The sequence below is a fragment of the Buteo buteo genome, chromosome 14 (assembly GCF_964188355.1).
Source record: "Buteo buteo chromosome 14, bButBut1.hap1.1, whole genome shotgun sequence".
Taxonomy (NCBI): domain Eukaryota; kingdom Metazoa; phylum Chordata; class Aves; order Accipitriformes; family Accipitridae; genus Buteo; species Buteo buteo.
Genome location: NC_134184.1, coordinates 5,674,721 through 5,699,294, shown reverse-complemented (window position 1 = coordinate 5,699,294; position 24,574 = coordinate 5,674,721). Strand labels below are relative to the sequence as shown.

At 43.5% G+C, this 24,574-nt stretch overlaps 1 protein-coding gene across 7 annotated transcripts in view; it reads left to right on the top strand.

The window, feature by feature from the left end:
• Positions 1 to 24,574, top strand: part of MBNL2 (muscleblind like splicing regulator 2) — a 112,693-nt gene that overhangs the window by 26,550 nt on the left and 61,569 nt on the right. For 6 of the 7 annotated variants that reach the window (XM_075045952.1, XM_075045953.1, XM_075045946.1 and 3 more), the window contains exon 2: positions 12,541 to 13,397. In XM_075045952.1, coding sequence (XP_074902053.1) covers positions 13,224 to 13,397 — 174 coding nt within the window. In that variant the 5' untranslated portion in view covers positions 12,541 to 13,223. Of the gene's footprint in view, positions 1 to 2,919; positions 3,081 to 12,540; positions 13,398 to 24,574 lie in introns of all 7 variants that reach the window. The other variant, XM_075045948.1, reaches the window with a different exon arrangement.

The window sequence follows — 24,574 nt, the reverse complement described above, 5'->3', positions numbered from 1 at the left end:
TTTTTTCCTGTTGCTCTCTTTCCATATTAAATAGCTGAGTTAAAATAGAGAGGAATTGTCATTTAAATATTGAGAAAATTTTTGATTTAAGGCAGGGACATGCTTGGGTCTGGGACCTAGGAGTACTGGACTAGTGCTGCCTAACCAGTGAATATTGCTGCCTGAATCCATTCCCTTTTCAACTCTTAAGCTAACAGAAATGAAAAGGAAGGCTCTGTACATTAAAGTTGCTTTTACAAGATACTGGCGGGTTTGGTTTTTTCCTTCCAGAAATCTGAACGTAGTTTATGTCCCCTTTTACTGTTGAAGGCAACTGAACTGCGCACGTGGCAGAAAAATGAGTATGAACTCATCCGATGTCCTTACTGTAGGCTAATAAACTTTCCGAGTTTGTTCCTGTGTACCCTCTCTGTGGGTTAAGTACTTTGTCTCCTGTTACTTATTAAAAAAAAAAAAAGTTTATTTTCTAAAATGGAACTGGGTTAAAAAGTAACTTTCTTCAAGTGGCAACAGGTGGTGAACTTTTTGGACTGAGGGAGACGTGTTACACAAATTAAAACAACAGATCGATATGACCCATTTTTATTGGGCCAGTGCTTCTTAATAGGTGCAGAAGCAAAAAGGAAGGTCAGTAGCAGTACTGTACACCAAACCCAAAATTCATCATCCTAGAGATCGGGAAGTAGTAAGTGTTTGCTCTGGTAGGCAGTATCTGCAGACAGTTACTGTGTGCTCCTTCCAATTGTAACTCCATTATTTGCCTCAGGTTTAAATAGAAGTTTTCAAGATTTCCAGGAAAACAGAAATTCACCAGAACTTGCAAGTACTCTGAGAAAAGATCTTTGTTTCTCTGCCACCAGTTGCAAAAACAACTTTAGAGGAAAAGCATTCTCTTTCTGAACTCATGATACCTATTTGACAACAGAATAATGCTTCACTAAATGCAAATTTATTTTATTGTAGGGAGAATAAATTTCCATTATGTATTATCAAACACAACACAGGTAGCATCTGAAGTTTTACATGGTGGTTGGTTGGGTTTTTTTGTTTGTTTTTGTGGACAAATAAATGGCCTGAATTTTGGAAAGAAAGTCTTTCACTGTCTTCTTCACTTTGAGCTTCATTCAATCTTTTCTTTATTTGCCTTGGAGGACCAAAGATAATCAGGCAGCAAGCAATCTCTGTTCAAAACACAGAAAGGCAACCTACCTTCAGAAGAGACCAATAACCTGTTGTGAATACAACTCCTTTTTTTTCTTCCAGGGCCGTGGCAAAAAAACCCATTACTGGTTTCTCCTTGACCGGGAAGGGTCTTTGAAAAATGGCTTTTAGTGGAAGATTTCAGCTTCTGTTATATAAAACATTTGCTGTCTGAATGTTAGCATCAAAACATTATTTAAAAAAAATTAAATTAAATTGCCTTTGAAGGTACTTGGTAACAACGTGCTATTCAATAGGTGACTGTAAAATTAGGTTGCTGTTCCCTCTTTTTAACTGCTGTAAGATACAAAGTATTCCGACATAGATGCTTGGTCTGGCTTTGCAGTAGGTCCTGTGAGAAACCTAAGAAGTAAAGCACTTGCATATGTTCTGCTTCATGAGGATTTCTCTAGTTTTGGAGGTAAATAAAACTGTTGTTAAAGTGTTATGTGCACACTACTAATGGAGAGAGAAAGGGGAATTGAATCCTTGCGATAAAATGGACGCTGATGAAGGTTTGCTTGGGCAACCCTCCGAGAAGTAAAGACACTATTGAGGTTTTTGCTTTTCCTTGTTGGAAATGCTTTCCCATTGTGATGAGTTGCTGCTTCCAAACTATGTTTGCGATGGCTGTGAAATGCTCTGGGTCTGGCAGAATGCGATTGGAGTGCCTCGCCTGGGCTCCTTTGGGCATGCTCTCGGGTTTTCCTCCTCCGCTGGATCTCTAAGAAAGCATTGCTTCTGGGAACGCTCCTGGGTGATGCAGCTTGGGGTGCGGAACGAGGGATCTTGGTGTTTCTTCCTCTTCTGGTAGGTCTTAAAAGTGCTTTTCTCCAAGCTCCACTTTCGCTGGAAGGAAAAGGTACATCCTCTCCTCTAGTTTAACCCACTCGGGTAATAAAAAGCCAGTAATAACACAGATTTACTTAAGGGGGTTTTGTAATCAGCCATCTCACTCCCCAGCTCCATTTTGCTGCTTTCAAATTTTTGTAAATCTCCAAAGTCCTGAAGTGTTTCCTTCCATATCCACACTCCTCTCCTGAGAGTCCAGGCTTTTGTCAAGTTGTGAAAACCAGTCAGGCTCCCTCTTGGTATCCTACTTTCCAGGCACATGATGAAAGACACTTCTGACAGAGCAGCGTTCAAAAAGAGAGTGGCCAAATCCATGGAAGAAAAATCCAGCGAGACCTGTTAAATGCAAAGACATCAGTTACAGGTTGCTGGGAGAAGATTCATGGACATTATCACACTCTGTCTGCCCTGGTTTTGCACTCTCCTGTAGACATCTGGTATTGGCCATGGTTGGAGACTGGATATTGGGAGAGATGGACTTTTTGGCTGACCTGATAAAGTCATCCATGTATACTTCGGTATCCTGTTCTCGGGTAAAATGCAAATGGAGAAAAGAGCAGAGAAGTGCAGGTATTTTATTTCAGAGCAGCGATGCTGCTTGGATTTTGTGCTGGGAATCTGTTCAGCAGAATGGGTTTAGCACTTAAGAGGTGGTCGGAGTTAATAGCATTAGGTAGTGCTCTTGCTGCCCTCGCCTCGGGAGCTTTGTTTGGATGTGCCATGCAACTTCCCAGAACTGGGTAATTTGTTGGAGTATAGTATTAATAACGCTGTTGGCAGTCTTAAACATATTTTCAGCTTGTGAGTTCAACATATCTTAATTTACATGGAATCCTTGGTTTATTCAGACCTATCCTTGTCTTTCAGTGCAAAGAGATGCTGTTTGTCACATAAACAAATACCTCCAGAAGAGTTCTACCTTCTTGGCTTAGTGCGAAACCAGAGCAGAGAAAATAGAAAATTGACAACAGCCTGAGCTCTTTTAGATTGCGCTCCTGTGTAACAGCATGTTATCGGTCCTTTGGCAGGTGAGAACAGTCATTTGATCGCACATTCCCTCCACGCCAGTCTATAAAAATTTCACAGTACATAAGCACACTTTTCTATAAATATTTCTACAGTCCTAAAAAAAAATAAATACAGTGCATGTCTGCAGCTGGGTGTGAGTAGAAGCTCCTAATGCACTGGGGTACCCTTCCCTGGGGAATTGGGTTTGATTAATTGCTATTGCGTGGTGCACTCTGCCAAAAGCAAAACATTTGTGTCCGCAAGAGGCCAAGTGATAACGTCATTGCTGCCGGGGATGATTAACTCTGCTCGCAGAGGCACAGAAACAGAAATTGCTTTTGCCCTCTTGTCAAGGTGGGAGCAGAATTTTGTGTATGAAATTCATATACCTAGAGGATAAAATTGGGTTTGTTTGGACTTAGAAGCAAGAAGTGTTTAAGTTACAGACTGTGAGAGAACGTACAGACCAAGAGAGGAGGAGAAGGTTAAGTGGAGTGGGACGAATGTCACTGGGGGGGGTGGGGGGGGGAGTTTCCTAGAAGAAGAAAAAACTATTTTCTGCAATTGCATTTTAACTGAAGCATAATGAGCATTAGTTTTATCAGCATGACTTCGAAGCACTTTGATGTTAGAAAATACTCTTGTGGGCTCCAGTCATCTACAGACTTAAAGTTCAGCAGAAATATTTCATGGTCTGTTAGCAAAGTACTGCACAGTAGATCACTGAAAAGGTCCCAGGCTGTGTCTCTTGTTTTGCAGTCAGTGATACACCTTCCTCCTCACCTGCTTGCTTGGGGACAAAGGACATTAGTGTTATTACACTGTAAAGCCACCTTCAAAGTGAACCAGCAGGTTTTAATAAGAAGCTCATTGCCGTTCTGTAAATAGAGTGGGACATACTAAAGAGCCTGAACCTGGCACATTAATGGTCTTGAAAGGGAGAATATGGCTCATTTAGCAAAACTGATACTTGCAGGTCATGCTCAGTTTAAATAAAACAGACTGGTGTTTTCTAGCCTGTCCCTGGACTTCTGTTGGCTTAACTAAAATAGTTAGGATCAACTCCGGGTAAAGTGTTCATTTGAATTACAGTTGACAAGTGTTCATCTCTGGTTGTATAACAGACAAAGAGAGATGTTGCAATAGTTATCTATCTCCAAGTCAAGCAAATAAAATAAATAATGGTTCTTTTGTAAGTCAGAACACTTTTGACTTTGAGTTCAGTTCGAATTAATACAGGAATCGGGATTAGAATTTTAGTATTTTTGGCTCCCGGCCACCTGATCAAACTAGTGGGCTGCTTCTTTGATAGGGCAGTTCTGGCTTCTTCCTCATCTGAGCAACGCTAGTTTGCTTGATGCCAAATGGAAGCTGCTTAACATATTGAAGTGGAAAAAAACCCTTAAAATGATTAAAGAAATGTTCATAGGTTTCATTTGAAATACGTAGAAGAAGATGCATTCATCATATTCTACTATAACAATGTTTTTTCTTAAAAAATGTTGTGGTGGCAGAAAAGTTTTCCATTCATATTTGCCATCAAAGAACGGATGATGTTTCATGGAAGTCTGTCTTGTTTTCTCTTCTTTCTTGAATACAGGGAATATTATTTTTTGTGACTTCACAACAGCTCAGAAAAGAGCCAGAAGCCTGTTCTGGTTTTAATGCTGTAGTTTTACTGAACTATGCAAAGACATTATTAAGCTCTACTGTACGTTGTCCAGTCTTACTAGACATCTAGTATTAGGTTACATGTCAAAAATATGAAAGTTAGAGATTGGTTCAAGAGAAAAATAAGAAGCTGGCGTAGTACTTACTGAGGAGTGATATCTCTGTGCTGTTGCATCACTTTCTGGTCCTGTTTCCTAATCTGGTGGGATGATGGAGTGAGAAAAGCCTCTCTACCACATGAAAATCTCTTGCATGTTCTCTCTTTAAGAATGTAATTTATTCAAATGTGATTAACAAGCATGCTGACTGTCGCATTATTTTCTGTAAAACTGCTACTTTTTTTTTATTCACGTTAGCATCTTTTGACATAAGATCCTCTCTGTATTGGTTAGCGAGGGATTTTGCACAGTGAGGCTTAAAGTAGCATGCGATGACTGAGTGTCAGCCCTGCTTTCCAGGGACAGGGAGGACGTCCCGTGGGATACAGGATTGTAATTACATTGTAATTACAGGAGCTTGCGACGAGGAGCCAGACCTGCCGCAGGTGGAGCGGAGGGGAAGGAGCGGGGCTGCAGCCTGTGCTGTCGTCCCACGTCACGCCTGCTCTGCTCTTTACCCTTGTCAGGTGTGGGCCGTGGGCAGGTGGGCACATCTTGGTTGAGTTGGCCAGCACGCGTGATGTGGGGTGCTTTATGCTGCTGCGTTGGCCTTATTCTGCACCTGGGGACGCAGATCGTAATGGATCCTAGGATTTAATTTAGCCTAGGATTAAGCTGCAGTCTTGCTTTCCTTGGCAGGGAGTCTGATGGAGGGCAAGAGAAAACAGCGTGGAGGAGTCAAGGATATGGCAGGTAGCTGGAATTGAAGGTGATGCTGGAGTGTGCTTGTGGGGTCACTGTGGTCCTTTGGTAGGAGTTTCTGTTCGGTTTGGAGGCATTGAATGCTATTTAAAGCACAAACAATGGGGAAAAATGGCATTTAAAAGAATGTAACAGTGAGGTTTATTTGAAAAACTGAAGCAAAGTCCCACCATCTTTTGGACTACAGCACCTGCCAGTGTCTCCTAAACGTGTGGCTGTGTCCTGAGTGCTTTGAAAGTGGAGTCCACTGTGCAGCTGCAAACAAGAGGTATGACTTAGTGGAATTTGGATGCCTTTTCCTGGCCTTAAGGGTTGAGGGTTCAGTAGTTGTCAGTGTTTGGATATCTGTATTTCCATTGTGAATGTTCAAGATGCTTAACTTGATCTGGTTATAGAAGGATCCCTACGTATTAGACTTACACAGGGCATCTTTCCACTAGGTTTTGGCTATGAACATAGTGAACTGCAAAGCAAGTTTCCTTTGCAAATGTGGTCAGCTGCAGATGCTTGTCTGTAGTCTGAAGATGCATCTGTAGAGCGGGGCACATTGGTTAATCCTTGTGTTTGGATGTCATGAGTTGTCCTGGGACATCTGGGAATGGTTGTATTTTGTCCCACGTTGCCTGACCCAGGTAAAATCACTGACTCGAAATTAGTAAGTCCAGGCTGAATGGAGTGGCTAAACCAAGGGTATTATTTCTTATAGATTAGTTTATTTCCTGGACTAATAGGAATGTCATGAGAATGTGATTTAAGGTTGTACATGGTTAAGACGTTGCTGGTTCATGAACTTGTATTGTGGAGCGTGAAGCCAGTGGTTAACTGTCTAAGGATAGAGAGCCCATTTTCCACTGCTTACGACTTCCAGCCAGAGCTTAAAATTTCAACCTGAAATTCTGTGTGCCTGGTGTCTACTGGAGGGTCATTGTTTTGTTTCTTTGTTAAAAGATTACTGAAGTGAATTTAAGACTATGGAAGCAGGCAACATGAATTTGTGTTTACATGTAAGTGTACAAAAGTTGTAGCAGCAACCTGCTTTGGGTCAACAGTTTAAAACTGGGCAGTACCATTTCCCTGGGATTAGAGATGTGGCTTTGGTCCTCTTGAAAATGTTCCTATGTTTGGCGAAGCTAACAGTCTCTCTGCGAAGAGTTGCAGTATGTGCATGCTATGTTTGAAAACGAAGTTCTCAAGACATTCTCTTGGCATTGGAGTATCAAGCAGGTCAATTTTGGTGACTGTAGGTAGGTCCTGAAGGTGAGTTTTATCCCACCTGAGTTCAGGTGTTTAACTGAATTTGGGCAGCAATCTATTGTGACAGTCAACAGGTTTCTGCTCTGCTAGTGACCTAAAGGAAGAACACCTTGCTTCCACAGCGTAGTGAGTCTTTGGGGTTTTGGTTGTTTGTTTTTCAATTCCTTATTTTTAAAACAGACCATTGTAAATGATCAAACTTGTAAAGCTAAGTATATTTAGCACATCTTTTCTGGCTTGTTGGGAAAGAAGAGTTTGTATACTTAAACCGTACAATCTGTCTTAGGTACAACTGAGGGTTTTCCAACTTTTTAATTCTTGAGCTTCTGGTGTGTATATAGAAGTATATGGATCATGTTGATAAACTTTGGCAACAAATTGAGCCCCAGTCTTGACATTTCTTCCTGAAGATTTTAATGTGATGAATAATACAGAGTGCTTAATTCCCTAAGAGTAAAGTGAAAAACTGTTCTAATGTCTTTTGAGTTAACTTAGAGGTTCCACTAAAGATCTATGTTGGGACCATGTAGAGGACTCTGCTTCTTTACTGGAAGTCATCACCTGTAGAGTTGGCTTTTTGAAGATGAGGTCTTTGCTCATTAGTACATGTTATTGTGGTGGGTTGACGCTGGCTGGATGCCAGGTGCCCACCAAAGCTGCTCTACCACTCCCCTCCTCAGCTGGATGGGGGGAGAAAATACAATGAAAGGCTCGTGGGTCGAGATAAGGATAGGGAGCGATCACTCACTGATTACCATCAAGGGCAAAACAGATTCCACCTGGGGAAAAATTAATTTAATTTATTACCAATCAAATCTGAGTAGGGTAATGAGAAATAAGCCCAAATCTTAAAACACCTTCCCTCCCACCCCTCCCTCCTTCCCGGCTCAATTTCACTCACAATTTCTCTACCTCCTCCCTCCAGTAGCGCAGGGGCACAGGGAATGGGGGTTGGGGTCAGTCTGTCACATTTTGTCACTGCTGCTCCTTCCTCCTCAGGGCGAGGACTCCTCATTCTTCCCCTGTTCCACCGTGGGGCCCCTCCCACGGGAGACAGTCCTCCACAAACTTCTCCAACACGGGTCCTTCCCATGGGCTGCAGTTCTTCACAAACTGCTCCAGCGTGAGTCCCTCCCACGGGCTGCAGTCCTTCAGGCACAGACTGCTCCAGCATGGGTCCCTCACGGGGTCACAAGTCCTGCCAGAAAACCTGCTCCAGCGTGGGCTCCTCTCTCCACAGGGCCACAGGTCCTGCCAGGAGCCTGCTCCAGCTTGGGCTTCCCACGGGGTCACAGCCTCCTTCAGGCATCCCCCTGCTCCAGCGTGGGGTCCTCTCTCCCCGGGCTGCAGGTGGAGATCTGCTCCCCCGTGGACCTCCCTGGCTGCAGGGACACAGCCTGCCTCACCAGGGTCTTCCCCACGGGCTGCAGGGGAATCTCTGCTCTGGCGCCTGGAGCATCTCCTCCCCTCCTTCTGCACGGACCTGGGGGTCTGCAGGGCTGTTTCTCTCATTCTCAACTCCTCTTCCTCCAGCTGCTCTTGCACAGCGGTTTTTTCCCCTTAAATCTGTTCTCCCAAAGGCACTACCACTGTCCCTGATGGGCTCAGCCTTGGCCAGCGGCGGGTCGGTCTCGGAGCCGGCTGGCGTTGGCTCTGTCAGACATGGGGGAAACTTCCAGCAGCTTCTCACAGAAGCCACCCCTGTAACCCCCCCTGCTACCAAAACCTTGCCATAGAAACCCACTACAGTTATTTACTGAAACATGAATACAACATGTCCTGGAAGACTCAGCTTCTCCATTAGACAGATACTACATAATCCATTGCCACATAATCTGTCTGATAAGTAAAACTACTGTACCAGAGCAGCCCATGCTTTGTATGTAGCAAGAGCTCCTATTTTCCAGCTGAGAGATCCTGGTGGTTTGTAACAGGGCAGGGCTTTGTGCTCACTTGCAACTCCTAAAGACACTGGCTGCCTAGTGTTCCTCAGAATGAGAACCTTTTCTGAGGGCTCCTAGCACCTGTGTGCTTTGCCTTGTTTAATAATTAAAAGGATTTTTTTTTAATGGGATTTTTTTTTTTTTTTTTTTTTTGCTTACTTGGAAAAGGAGAAATGATTTTGTGGTTTAGAACAGAAAGAAGGTCTGGAGCCTAACACAAGGCTCTTTCCTGCTCTCTCAGGAGAACATGAGATTGGCAAAAGCCTCCTACTGTTCCATGCCTTGCTAGCTTCCCGCAAAAGGGAATTGATGCTTATCTGAGAAGAGGGGTCTAAAACTAAATAGTTTTTACGAATACATGTGCATGAATTTATTTCACTTAACATACAAAAAACTGCATTTGTAGATGTGTGTTCTGGATCAATTCCATTGATCCAAGTGTGTGAGAGACTGAAAATAAACAGCAGTCATTGTAAAAAACCAAACAAAATTAGTTCTTTTATACTTATTAAGTTGAGCACTTTCTTCAGATTCCATAAGAACTTTTTTCGTCTCGGTTGTCAATGTATAAGTTTTGGTAGTTTGTTTAGCTGCAGTGGAGAGTGTAGGCTTGAGTTGGAATTGTTAACGACAATAACAAAACAACTCAACAAAACCCCCAAGCAAACCGAAAACCAAACCTTCTGCCTGGATAACAGACCCTGTTGGTGCCGAAGGCTCTAGGCTGGTGAGATCTCGTTGGTTTTGGCAGAACAGCTAACTTTGGCTGATACATTGGGACACAAACAGAACTTAGAAGTAGTGGAAGTATCAGCAGAGTTCACGTTTGCTGGAGACCCTGGTGTTCTCTCCATATGGGTGGGTTTTGCAACACATAAAGTCAGGGTGGGCTGCGATGTTAGTAATGGTCTGTGGCCTGGGAGGCATTTTGTTAAGGATTATTATTATATTTTCTTCTGTAAATCCCATGTTTCTTTTCCCTCATTTACTTTCCTCTGTTTACCCAAACCACTAAATTTTCCCCTGTAACCATAGTCTCTTCTGCTTTCTGTCTAAAATTCCTTCTTGCCTTTCTCTCCCCCAGTGTTCACGTCCTCCCTCCATCCTTCTTCCACACCCATCTTATTTTTTCCTCATTTCCTGTGAAGCCTCTCCCTTCCTTCCTCTTCCACAACCAGCCATTTCACTTTCCTACCTTCCACTCCCATTTTTTCCTTCTCTTCAGCTCTTTCCTCATATCTTGAACTCTACTTTCCTTGGTTCCTCCCATAATTTTTTTTTCCCCAGTTTGTCTTTCCTCTCCCTTCTCCCTGTATTAGTTCCCTCTCACGTTCAGGTGTTCCAGGTGGCATCTCTTCTTTCACCCTCCTGGAGCAGGTGATGGGTAGAGGAGGTATGGCAGCTGCCCAGGATGTGGCTGTGAACGCATAGGCCGTGTAAGTGGTAGGGATGAAGCACTCCAAATTATTCTGGATCCTCTGTGTTTGCACCTGCCTCCTGCTGAAGGCACGGTCTCCTTCAGAACGGGTCTGTCTCTCCTAAGCCTGCACCAGTAGAAACTGCTGAAGCACTCGGTGCCTCTTGAGAAATCAGATCGTGTCATTAGTTTTGAACAAGACACAGATTTTTGAGACGATCTTTTCATGCTTTCCTTTCTTTAGAAAATCTTCATGTAGTAAGAAGGTAGGAAATAGGATGATGCTGTATTTCACTCCTCTTCTACCCTTCTACCCCCAGCGCTTTTTGGTATTAATTCTTGCTGCAGTCTCATGAATCTCGTATGTGATTCTGTTGTGCACGTTTTTTTAAAACCATGGCTACTGCCATTTATATACTGTGTGCTGTTTGCTTTGCCGCCATGTGCAATGTCTGGTTTTCTTTAGTCTTAACACCTACTACTTGAGAAATGACTTTGTCAATTTTAGTAATATGCAGCCCGGCAGAGTATTACTACTTGTGACTTTCAGCAGTGTGCGGTATAACATTTACCCTTTTCCTCAAATCTCCATCTGTCTCCTACATCTATTACTGAAACCCGTTACTGACATTTCTGAATTGGAATGGGCGGCTCTAGGGAGAATATTTTGTCTTTTACATTTAGCCAGCTAAATCGTCAGCCCAACAAGCTATCAGCTCAACAAACTCTTGTGGAGAGGCCCTCCTTGTCTTTCCCACTCTCTTTCCCTTTCATCAGTTTTGAGTATTTTCTCACCTCTTTGTACGTTTTCAGCTTAACCCTACTCCTCATAGATGCTGTGGGACAACATCGATGGAATATTTAATTTGAGGAATATTTAATTCATGTACTGTACTATACTACAATGGTACAGAATTATTTAAAAATATACTAATTCTCTTGCAACTCATTGTTCTTGATAACCAGGTAAAGCTAGCTAAGTATCATCCAGATCCATCTTACTGCATGTTGGACTTGAAACTGAATTTTTGAGCAATTAGCATTGCATTACCTTTATTCATCCTAGCAATAGCAAATTTTGGTGTAGGTATCAGTCACATAGTAAAATCCATTCTGGTAGCATTCCGAAGTAATAGAAAAGCCTTTTAATGTGAAGACCTGGAAGTCAGAACTGGAATCTGTTCCTGAAACTGTGTGTGAGTAATTCTTACTCACATTACTAACAATACTGACTTCAATTAAATCAGATGAATCCAAGCACAGAATGGTAATTATTCTGGCATGGGAAAGCTGTCAGTGTTTTTAGAGCTATTTTTATTGATGCATTTTAAAACCTCAGTTATTCCAGTCCTTCCCCCTTTCTTTATTCTTGCACAAAAATAATCTGTCAACTGTTTCTGGCTGGTATCTGTGGAGTAAAAGCTGTGTTCCTTTGAAGCTGAATAGAAGGAAAGATCATGTCTGTGGTTTCGCCGTCTGTCTGCATATAAAATATAGTCATTTATTAGAAAATATTTATAATATCTAACCCTTTGATTTTTACGAGCTGTTTATCTATAAAATATCCTAGGTATTTTATAGTCCCCAAATAGCTTAAGTTCCATATTTAAGTCTTAGATTTTGGGGCTGAACCATGTATTTGTAAAGGTACATGAAAGCTAATTTAATCAAAGGAAAATTTAGATAAAGTCTGCTTCATATTAGAAAGAACTCATTAGAGGATGATGACTTAGTGCTGAGCCCTTTCATGAAGCCTTTATGAAACAGCCGTTAGCTTGACAGGGAAACTAACTCTATTTTCTGGATATGGAAGGCTTTTTCTCTCTGTAATTTTGGAATGACAATTTCTTGTTTTGGTTTTTTTTTTTTTCCCTTGAGAAACAGAGGGAGAGACAAAAAATCTGAACAGAATCCTACTGTCCTCATTTCTCAGGGAGAACAAATACCTAGTAACAGCTTATAATGTAGTCACACAATCTAAAGGGCCAAATGATAAATTAATGGAAACGGGTTCTTGTATATTGTTTTGGAGACTGAGCATATTAGATGGAATTGTTTCACAACCAGCATGCCTAATTATTGTGTCTGCCACATTCATCTATTTAAGTCATTCCCAACTGTTGGATTGTTGCCTAGAATATTACTGCAATACGTGTTTCAACTGGTTATTCCCTTGTCACGTGTAACTTCACGAAGGAGGCTGATTTTTGCCTGGAAAAAGCAACGCAAGTGAGCATTGGCAGCATGTTTATAATCTGATTAAAAGGGATGATAGGTTTCGTAATGTTGATTTGAATGAGTTGCACGTGAACTGATACTGTATTTGTTTTGTCAGGTCAGTGACTTAAAAAGTGCCTTTGTCAAGTCACTTTTATGAGCGAGGACTGCTAGGCCCGTGTTAATCCCGTCTTTGCCAGCCAGACATTGCCTTCACCTTACACCTGGCGGAAGATACCTCAGCCATCTCCATTTGCCAATTAGTTGATGGGAAGCTGAAAGAAGAAAAAGAGGAAGAGGAATTATTATTATTGTTCCTGGGACACGAACAAATGACTGCATTGCTTTTCTTGTGTAATCAATACCAGCAAGTAACCGTCAGAGAACTACTGTTCTATCAAGGAGTGCCATTGCATTGAAGGACCTTGGCTTAAAACCAGTGCATCCGTGATACAATCAAGAAGCCCACGTGTTTTACAGACAGAAATGCGACTGAGCATGTTTTTTCCCAGCCAAAAGTCTACAAGTGGGACTTAATGATTGATAGTGATTGCTGATAAACTTTCTCTGTTTATTCTGCTTTGCGTGCATTGGACATCAGTAATCGTCCCCCACTTTTTTAACTTTCTTTTCAGTTGGAATTGAATTTTTTCCTTTTTTTTTTTGTTTGTGTGTTTTTGTGTTTTTGTTTTTGTTTTTTTCTTTTTTTCCCCTCTCCTTTCCCTTCATCATTAGTTTTAGAAATTTCTTTGGCGTAATTCACTTGACAGAAATTTACAAATTCGAAATCAGCTTTTCATCATGGCTTTGAATGTTGCTCCCGTAAGAGATACAAAATGGCTAACGTTAGAAGTGTGCAGGCAATTTCAGAGGGGAACTTGCTCACGCTCTGATGAAGAATGCAAATTTGCACACCCCCCTAAAAGTTGCCAGGTTGAAAATGGAAGAGTTATTGCCTGCTTTGACTCCTTAAAGGTAAGAAAAAAAACCTGCATGTGTAGTGAAAATGCTATTACATTGTACTGAAAGTAAAATGTGAAATGATGAGTTACAATTAAACCAGGTTGATCAGGAATTGATTTGTTCTTGGTAAGATGTATATTAATACAAATGTTATTTGTCATAACTTTTATTTATTGAAGCTTTGAAAAGACTTCTGTCTAAGGATTTTCTTTTCTAGTGTCAATATGTTGTTTAGAAAAATTGCATGTGACTGTAGGATACAGGATTGCTTACAGCTGGTGGGTATTCTCCTGAGTACATTTTCTGATTTATCATTGTTTCATGGCAAATGAAACTACACAGTGGCACAGTACTAGGCCATTGCCAGAGTCCTGATGAAACAAATCCTATGGAAATGGTGCAGATTCCTTCGTTTAAATCAGCAGAAGTAAGAAAAGTATCCATTACTTCAATTTTGACACAACAGGTTGTTTATCCTTGGTATTGGGGACTCTCAGATAAGTTAATAGCATTGATAATTACATGTATGGATAGCTGCAGATAGCAGCATTAGTTTAGAACAGAGTGAAGGGATTCTCTCCTTTGGAGGATATTTAGCAATTATGTTGTTAGGCCATCAACTTTGTCTGACTTCCTAATGACATCAGGCACGCTTTAGAAAACCATTTTAAAAGTTCTGTGAAAATACTTTGTGTACTGTATAAAAGAAGGTTAATGACCCTGTGGGATTTGGGGAGTACACAGTGTTTTCTGTGATGATCCATTTGTATTCTCATGTCAACAGAAGTAAAAAGCTTATTTCATATAAATAATTAAAGGAAAAAATTGAGCATTTCAGGTTTTGTTTTGAAAGTTTTAGTTGTGGCTCTGTCTTTTGGGCATGGGAGAATGTCTTGGCTTGCTTTTTAAATTTAGCTCTGTAGATCAAAATTTCGGTTACACACCAAGAGCTCTCCTACTGTGAAAACATCAGTGTGAATGAGAAGAAAATTCAGTGTTATTTGAAAATGTTAATTCATTTGCATTATAACGTTTTTTTGGTGCAATGTGAGATACTGTACTAGGCATCTTTCTTCTAGGTTTTCTCGTTTATTCTCTTCTTTTGAAGATTTAGAAGAAAGTAACTCGGGGGAAATGTTTGTGAGGGGGTTATGTTCTGTATATCCTGCAAGCCAGAACAGCACCTTTGGAGTCACGGCAGTTTGTCATCGAGTGCTATTAATGACCTTAATCCATGGATTACTGCACGATAAACTGTAACAGCTTCTTTGTAGATGTTCTTGTATATTGGTTGTCTGCCAATGGGATAATTTTTTTTTTTTTAAAAAGGGCAGGCTAGTGTCTGCAGCAAATGGCAATAATCCTTTTACAAAAAATAAGCAAGTCAATAGAAGTTGTTTTTTTTTTTTTTAATACAGTTTTTAACTATTGTAAAGACTCAGGGCTGTGGCTGGGAGGCTGGAGATGGGCAGCAGGACTCGGTCACCCCTGGGCTGGCAGGGTGGTGGGTTTCCAGCGCGAGAGGTGCTGCTGCTGCTGCTGCATCCAGGCTGAAGTGGTGATGCGCCTGTCCTCGCTGCCCCAGGACAGCATTGCTTTCCCTGGCAGCGTAGGGAGCTTGCAGCAGAGGTGCTATTTGAGCTGGAGACTTTTGTGCAGGGGTGGTTATTGCCCATGAATTGAAACTGGAGTCACAGCCTAAGCTAATAATATTGTGGAGAGACATCCCGAGGGATCGCTGTGGGTAACTTACTGACAACCAGCATCGTTGCTCAGGGGAGAGAAGTCCAAAAACGTGTAAAAAATGTAGTTAAGGCAAGCAGGCGTGTTTTGTCCTAGTGTGGGAGGGCATCTGCTCTGAGGGGCCAGCTCGCTCCAGCCCAGCTCTGGATCCCACTGCTCATCATCACCCTCTTCCCAGCTGGCAGAAGGGAGCATGCACCTGGGCTTCCCGTCTTGCATTTTCTAGTTGAGTCTGTTGGGTTCAATTGCTGGTAAGGATGGAATTATACCAAGAAGCCAGATTGTGGCTTGAAGCAGCAAAGGTAGAGGTACGGGTTTCTTCCCCCCAACCCTGCTGCAGATGGAGATTTGATAACGGGACGACAACGTCTTCGATTGCAGCTCTTTGCCGCTGAGCACGAGTCGGAGCTTTCGGTGTTTCGGTGTGCTGCCTGAGCCTACAGTGCATAAAAAGCTGTTGGGGATCACTGCGAGTGCATGCCTCTTGGCTGTATCAGCCGGTATCCTCGCAGCCATTATCTCCGTTATTCAGAGGAGTGTTTGTAAATTGCCGTATGTATGGCAAGAATGTGCCTGGTTAGCTCAGTTTGTTTTTACTGCCGGTTGAGGGATTTATGTCATTAGTCGCATAAGTCCATTTGATGCGTAGCTTTCAGAAATACTGGTGTTAATCTTACAGTTTCAGAATAAGGCTTTGGCACTCAACAAGCAGGATAACTTTTCATGTAAATAAACAAACAGAACAGTCTAGAATTATAGATAAAATCAGAATTTAATTAAACCAAGAGCTGTTTTCCTTGCTGAATGCTGAACTACACTTTAATGCAGGCAATTATTTAGGGTTTATTTACATAATATCTAGAGCTTTGGAGACTTAGCGTTTTGACTGTCTTGCTTTGGTGTACCTGCTGTAAAAATAAATTATAGCAAGTACGTTTAGTGTCTTTCAATACACCTCTTCCTACTGAAAGACAGATAATTTTTTTAGTCTCAGATTGAGGTATGTGTTACATTTAGGTGGTGCCTGGTAGTTACAGCTGCTCCCTAAGAAGTCAGTCAAACACAAGATACAGCACAGGTTCTCCTTTACATGCTGATTGATCAAAAGAGCCACTGTTTTGGGAAGGGACATCTACTCTCCTGCATGCCTGCCTTCTTTCCAGGGTAGATGAGGGACTGTGGTATCAGTATCTGCCAGCTGGATCAGACTGCCAAAGCACCAGTATGGAGCTATGGGAGAGAGTCCAGCAAAGGGCCACAAAGATGGTGAAGGGTCTGGAGCATCTTTCTTATGAGGAGAGGCTGAGAGAGCTGGGGCTGTTCAGCCTGGAGAAGAGAAAGCTCAGGGGGATCTCATCTGTGTATATAAATACCTGCAGGGAGGGTGCAAAGAGGACAGAGCCAGGCTCTGCTCAGTGGTGCCCAGGGACAGGACCGGAGGCGATGGGCGCAAACTGAAACACGGGAGGTTCCCTCTGGACATCAGGAAACACTTTGTCACTTTGAGGGTGACAGAGCACCGGCACAGGCTGCCCAGGGAGGTTGTGGGGTCTCCGTTCCTGGAGATGTTCAAAAGCCATCTAGACGTGGTCCTTGGGCAACCAGCTCTAGGCGGCCCTGCTTGAGGAGGGGGTTGGACCAGATGACCTCCAGAGGACCCTTCCAACCTCAACCATCCTGTAACTGTGACCAGAAGCATCTTCATGCTGACTTGCCTGTAGCCTCAGGGCTGTTCTAAGCTAGCAAAAGCTAGTGTTGGGACTGAAGGAAATAATGCCAGCCAGGGACACCTGCCTCCACGCAGTGCCACATCCTCCTTTGTGCTCCCACCACTGTCTTTGTGACTGTGCAGAGCACCAGGTTGGGAAATTGATTGTGGTTAAACCTAAGTCGTTGCAGTTGCTGCTGACACAAGGGAGAGGGGCTGTGTGGCACCAGCAGAGCACTCGGTCACTTCTGCAGGTGACAGTACTGTGGCCTTAGGCCGGGCTTCTGGAGCAACATGATTGCATCAGAATCCAAATTTTCCTGTATCAAAGAAGTATGTTTGTCGGTCTGTTGGTTCCAAGTAAAAGGTCAACAGAATTTAATGGACCCTGTTTGCTTTTAACTCAAAAGGGATTTTTGGCTCTGAATACCTGTCCTTGCAATACTTGACTTTAAACCCAGCAAAAGTTGCAACAGCAACCCATTGGACTGATTACAGTTTTGAGGATCCAAAATGCTCACTGTTGAAGACTGTCTGGGCTCTGAATATCCGTCATCTGTGAGATGCTCCAGGCGAGACAGAAATAGCTGAAGACTAATGAGACTGGTTCAGATTCAGGCCAGAAACTTGCTGATTTCAAGCCAGGTTCTGGTGCCTGGGCTTCTGAGATGTGGCTCAGCATTTTGTTTCTGGCTCTTTGGTGAAGGACAGAGCCTGGTCTGTTCTGAACAGGGCATTTTTGGGGTGTTAGGAGAATGTAGGTGGATCATTCCTGTGTACTGATGGATGATCGATGCAGCAGTCAGCCAGATGTGTGCCCATTACCCAGTCAAAACATCGCCTCCAGTGACGGGGCTCCCTCCAGCAGAAGCTCCCCGTGACTTGGCCAGCTGGTGTGGCCACGTGGGCACACCTAAAACCCTACCAGGCAAGTGGCATCAGCGAGCTTAATGTGAGGATGAAAGTGTCTCTGAGCTAATCTGGTTGACTGTGCCTGAGGTGAACGAAGGGATACTTGCCCTGCCGGTGGGCGGGAAAGTGGAGGATGCTGAGGAAGCACTGCCGGAGCATCGTCTGCCGCCTTAAACCCTCCTGAAACCTTTTTGGAGCCCTTACAGGCTCCCCTTTGGATGCTGCAGTATTTGTGCAGTGGGAGGGGACTGTGGAGAAGCCTGTCTAACTGGGAAGTTTGAATTTCAGAACTGCCGTGTTTATATTTTTCAAGTAGCTGGGTTCAAGTAGCTTAATTTAAAAGTGAACAACCTGGATATATAACACTTAATATATCACATTTAGATCCCTCCAAGTTGGACACTATAAGCAAACCCATTTTCAAGGCTTTCTTGTCCTGCTAGTAGTAAAGAACAAAATCCTTTTAAAGGAATACTAATATATAATATAATGTCTGGGGACAAGAACAAGCAACACTTTGCTGTATTTGAGCTGGAATTAAAAAAAATAAATCATTAAAATGAATGGTGATGTCTAGGAGCGGTAGAGAGGGGAAAAGCTTTGCAGATAAGAAAATATGATCATGTGCATTTTGCTGGGAGTTGACTCGTTTACAGGCAAGTCTGGGTTTTAAATTCTGGTGTTGCTTCTTGATTCAGATTTATACTCTTTCTGCAGGTCAACTACTACTAGAAGGATATGTTGTCTAAGCTAATAGAGATAACAGAGGACATATCTTGAAGATACTGTCATTGCAAGTTTTATGATGGTAACAAGAAAACGAAAGCTTCTGTAGGGCTACAGATGGCTTTTCCTGTATTTTTTATCTATTTACTAGTGTCTAAACACTTCGAACTGCTCTGTTTATTGAGCCAGCAGACTAGTGAAACTGTTCATTTGCATTTTCATGAAAGCCTTTTAAGAATATGCCTATCTAGTCTCATTTGGCACCAGAGAATAAAAGGTAATTGAAAGCTGTACACAGAGACCTGTCTACCAAGTTAAAAGGGTTCCAGGAAAAAAAAAAAAGGAAATTTTAGGAACATCCACTTTGTTGAAATATCTGGAACTCTTTAAGATGGCCTTAGCAGAAAGAAAAGTCTTTGTAAAGTGAGCAGGCTGTTTGTAAGAGAGTGGGCTCAGGGTTGGGATGCAGTAGGTAGTCATTTGCCTTCCTGTGATTCTTTTGTGGGTCTCTAAATGTTTTACAAATGTCAAGAACTCAGGATCATCTCACACTTTGAAGTAGGTGATACTTGCTCTCACTTGGCAGGTGAGGCAGTCTGGATAAGCACCGTACGCAGAGGGGATTGGCTAGTTTTGTCTATACTAGAAAGTATTTAAATGGGTGTTTATAGTGTCCTAGCTGGCTGAATTTCTGCCCATCGCCTGGTTATGTAGTGTGACACTGTTCGAAGACAAGGTGAGTTCAAGGGCTGTGCCTACAGCTGGTGGGGAAGAATGACTGAAATGGGCAAACTCATTTATCCTGGGCGACAGAGTGGCTTATGCCTTCTGGGCCCGTGGATTTTGCCTGCTTTGCTGCACAGTGACCCAATTTCAGCAGGATGGGAGGGTATGGGCTGCCCTTCTCAGTAGTTGTGGGCTCTGGGGATGTGGAAGTTCCAGGCTGAAACCTTCCAGGTGGGGGATGAAGAATCCAGATCTCGCTCTTCCTGCAGAGCAACAAGTTCGGTCGCATCCTCTCTTTTTCGCCCACCTCTGTTTTTTCTTGTAAAAAGTCCAATAAACTACAGGTAGTCTGAGAACACCTGGCAGAAGCTTTTCGTGTGTCTGAGTTGCTGCAAAGTGTGGGCATGAAGACAAAGTGTCAAATCAAGGCCAGTTTTAGATGACTGAGAATTAACTCTGCAGACTCCGTCTGTATTCAGAACAGCAGTGGCCACCCTGGGTCAGACTAAAGCCCCATTTAGCCCAGTGACCCAATAATGGCCAGGAGTGGATATTTAGGAGGTGTTGTGCAAATGTGCAATGGCTTTCTGGAGTGCTCTCCTAGCTCCTGGTGGTGTGCTGCTCAGGGACGCTGAGAGCCAGGCATAATAGGGTTGTACTTAATGGCTCTCAGTGAGAGTCTTCTGGATTTGTCACACTGCTTTTTGAACCGTGTACACCTTCAGTACCCACAGCACGCCACAGCGAGGACTTCCACAACTTCATTACGTACAGCGTGGAAACCAACTTTTGTTGTTCATTTTAAACCTCCTTGTCTCATGGATACCCCCAGTTCTTGTATTGAAAAAGCCGGAGAGAATCTCCTGTGAGTTGTCCTAAGGATGAATATGGGTGGGTTTTTCTTCCACTGACTTCTCTCTGGAAGTGGTGTGTTTCTCCCCAGTGAGCTCAAAGGAAGTCTCATGAGAAAAGACTCATTGTTTTAAATCTACTCTGTGAAAATACTGTTCCCAGGACAGGTACAATTCTTGAAGGCACTGCTTTTTCATGCTCCTGAGATTTTTTTAGCTCAGAATAAAGTGCAGGGTGTCAGATGCTGCATGAAATTATGTCATCCTATTTCCTGAGACTATATTTCACCTTATACCTAACCGGTGCAACTGTGAGCTGCTGCTAAAAAGAGATGGTTACATCCAGTCCTGTGTCCTATCACAGCTAGCTCCATTTTTTATTTCTGTTCAAGTGATCATGCAGCCGTGCAACTTGTTTGAATTGATCCAAAGGAAAGGGAAGAAGTGCATTAAATTTAAGATGAAACTATGAATTTAGGCAGCAACATCTAGCATAAATTGAGATACAGTGGGGTTTAAGGGGAATCTCTTTCTCAAGATCCCCCCTTATCTCTGAGTTTAGGGACTCTTAGTATTCCCTGCACTGCCAATCACCTGCTTGTGTTTGTTTTCTGCAAAACCCTCTTATTTTTCTTTTCAAGTGTTCTCCTGTAGTCCTCCCAGCATGCACAAGTTCCTTTAACACTTCCTTTTTCTTGTTTGCCTCTCTCCCTCTATTTGTGTAGCTGTCTCCATGCCAGCTCTTCTGGCTTAACTAAAGGTAGGGTTAAAAACCAGATAGCTAAACTGCTGGGCGGACACCCTTAAAAATCCATAAGCTTAGCTTAAATGGGTTAGGAGAGAGTCAAACAGAACTGAAATAAGCCTTTAATGGTTGTGTTACGTGGTGTTTAGCTTTTACGGGAACGTTTGCTCTCTGCAGAAGGGGCTGTACAGCTTTCTAGGATTTGTCCCTCTTTTGGGAGGGACATTTCTCATCTGTTTCAGAGCAAAGTCTGGAGGCACGGCTCAGCCCTGTCGCCTGCGGTGCTTAACCCGCAGGAGCCCCCAGCGGGCTGCCCCTGCAGCAGAGGGGCTCTAGCCATCAAGTCAACTTGGAGGAGCAAGTCCTAACCTGCTGCCGCTGTCTCTGCCCTCAAACTGAAACTAGGAAAAGCAGAGAAGTTGAACCAGTTGGCGTTCATTATATAGGCTGTTAGAAAAGCGGGGTGTCTCCTTCAGGCCCTCTTCTGTTCTCTCGTTTGTCTTTCTCAGCAGCGGCACTGACAGCACAAAGCTGTCCTGGCTGTCACTAGCATCCCCTGTCACCACCTGACCTGTCAAACTTTAAACTTGTGCACCTCGATTTAAATTGATGTAAGTTACTTTCTCAAAGAAGAACCCGGTTGGACACCTGATCACAGACCCTCCTTCCCTCTGAAGGCGTGGGAAGCCCCTCTTCCCAATCGCACGGTTCGGTGGCAAAGCCTCGGGGGGGTCAGAGCAGATGCCTTTCAGAAGCAGGAGACCTGTCGCAACAGCTTGTGCCTCCTTTGGCCCGTTAGGACGGTCCGATGTGAGCGAGCGGGTGTTTACCAGCAGTTTTCACTGTTTCAGTGTGGTAGAACTTGCTGAGCGGGTCGCCTGGCCCCTGGCCTGGGGAGGAGGATGAGTGCTAGGAGCAGAAATGATTGAGAGAAAAAGCAGTTAAAGAACAGTCACTGAGGGACGCAATACAAATATACCTTCTTGTTCACTGAATCGTGTTGTCCTGAGGGACTAAAAGAGTATTTAGTAGTTCCTGGGCAGTGGTCTTGCTGGGTTGAATTAACTCCTGGAGCTTGCTGCTTCCAGAAGCCCCGGTGGAGACTCGTGAAGAGCATTCCCAGGTAGTCTGCCATACCCCTTCATCTCGGCTGCAGCTGCCACTCGGTTATCAGTCTAAGTCTTATTACATAAAGAGCAGCAGCTCGGCAGACTAGTTAGAGCTGCAGGAAACCTTGTGTGAAAGGGCACGGTGTTTGGGAGATGTTCTTCAGATTTTCGGGCACTTGGGGGTGCTTCATATACCCGTCGAGTCACTGTGTAGTTTTTGTTGCTGCACCAACCTGTGCTCCCCTAAGCTTTATAATAACCGGTCTGTGGGTGTAGTGAAGGCAAAATTCAGTCAGAGTCTCTGACTCATCCCATCACTAGGATTTTGAACACAAGAGCAATTGCTCGCTGCCCACTCCTCCCCCACGCTCCCTATTAACTCAGGTCACTCACTGTTCCCACAGGCTTGCTCTCTCCAGGTCTCCCCACCTACTCCTTTATTTTTCTGGCAGGTGGTTCCTCTTTCATTCCAGGCTCTTTTTTTCCCTTGGCCCTGCGTATGTAGCTTTCTCTCAGCTCAGGCATCAGCTGTTCTTCCCAAGCTGTTATACTTCAACTGCATCACCAATACAAAAGACAGGGTTGTGCTCAGATGCAGGGAGCTTCCTGATGTAAAAGCCTAGCAGAGACAAGACCCATGTTCCTATTAGTCCAGGTCATCCCCAGCACTGGAAAGATATTTTAAATCTAAAAAAACCAAACACAACAAAATTGGAGAGTTTATTTGCAAGTCCATTTGACAACCATACCCCTCTCCCAACTCGCATCTCCTCATATGAAGACTGGCACCTTGTTTTTGAGGAGGTGGATTGTATTGGAAACGCATTGCGATAAAAGGAAAGCTGTTGTGGTTTTAGAGATGTTGGAACATATCATTGAAAGCTTGCTGTGAGGTACCCGTCCCACAGCTGAAATGCGAGAGGAAATCATAAGCATCTGCTTTCTTCCATCCCATTGATGTGTTTCTTGTGGCGGTGGGCATGCTGTGCCCCCCAGTATTAGATTCCTGCAGGGTCTCGACCACAATAAAGAAGAAAATAACAACGGGGAAAAGAAACTCTTCTCATCTGCTTTGTCAATGAGCTGTATGGCAAGGTGACTTGACTCAAGGGGCCAGCGGAGCCGTCCTGCTCCCTGGGGGCGGCTGTGACCTGCGGGCTCACGCGTTGCCCCGCAGCGTGGGGCCACGCTCCTGGCTGAAAGATGACCTGGTGCAGCCGCCGCGGCGTAGACGTACCCTTTTTTCATGAGGCATTACAAGTTCTCAGCCCGTGCTCCCTCCCGGGTTTGTCTGGCTTGAATGAGAGGGGATCTACGTTGCGTTGTGGCAGCTGCACGGGTGGCCTGGGTCAGGTCCTGTCCACAGCAAATAAATACATATTAAAGAAATGGCCTAATCTAGAAAGTGATCTGAGAAAAAAAACCCCAACATTATACATCTCTCGACTTTCACGTTACATCTAGCTTAAAATGTTGCCACCTCACCTGCATGTCCCATAGGCCAGACACCTTTTAAACTTTGCAAAATTTACTAATTAATTTACTTTTGTTTGAAATTCAATTTGGGCCTTGAGGGCTCTGCTGTGAAGCTGTACGTCTGACTGAACGGGTTCACGTACCATCTTACATGTTGTCAGTAGAGCTTACCAAGTGTCGGTCTGGTGGCACCTGTGAAGATACACGGTGGCTGTAAGAACAGTTCAGCTGTGATTCAGAAGCTAACTGAGCTGCTGGGACCTTCTCTGTTGGTTCACAGTGAGCCGAAAAAGAAAATCCGGCACGTCAGACATGAGATCAAGCCCCACTGGCTGTTGTCAAACAGGCCCCTAGCCTTCGCCCCCAGCTGAGTAAAAAAACCTCAACAACATACAACATTTTAAGCTAGATGTAACATGTGAAAGTCAAGAGATGTATAATGTGGTTTTTTTTTTTTTTCTCAGCTCACTTTCTAGATTAGGCCATCACTTTAATATGTATTTATATCCTGTGGATAGGACCTGAATCTTTGGACCCGATTCAGTTGCCCAGAGGCATCTGATACTCTTTGAGATGCCCTAGAGTGCTCTTGATGGCTTTCTAGCGACATGTCAGAGGAGTGTGTCGTATCTGCTGGCACCATGCAGAGGTCCAGGATCTCCCAGGGTGCTCCAAATGGTCCTGCTGACTTCTCTATGGCAACAGAGTGAAGCCCTTCTCGGGAGGCAGCGTCAGCTCTTGTACTAACTGGAGACTCTGATGTCAACTGCTTTGAGTAAAAAAGTGGACAATGCATTTGCCACAGTGATGACCTGGCTCAGAGGAAAGCTGGGGTAGGGGCCAAACCCAGAAGAAACTGTCTTCTGTAGCAGAAGAATACCCTTTTGGAGACCAAGAAGGGGATGGACATTTTCGGTGTGTACTTTGTAGTTCACCATGAGTAATGCTAACAGCTAATGTAAACTCATTAATTTGAAATAGTTGTGACCCATGTAACTGGGCTTGTCTTGCTACCTATGACAAGAAGGAAAATCTCTCTAGGCACAGGGATGCTATGACAGTGAACTTAGTCTATTTAAAAATAAAAAGATGGGCAACCTTTTGCAAATTTAAATTGAATAGCAGCCATAACTACCTCATCATGAAGATTTTAAAGCTAGAAATTAACCAGAATATGGTCTATGCATTTGAAA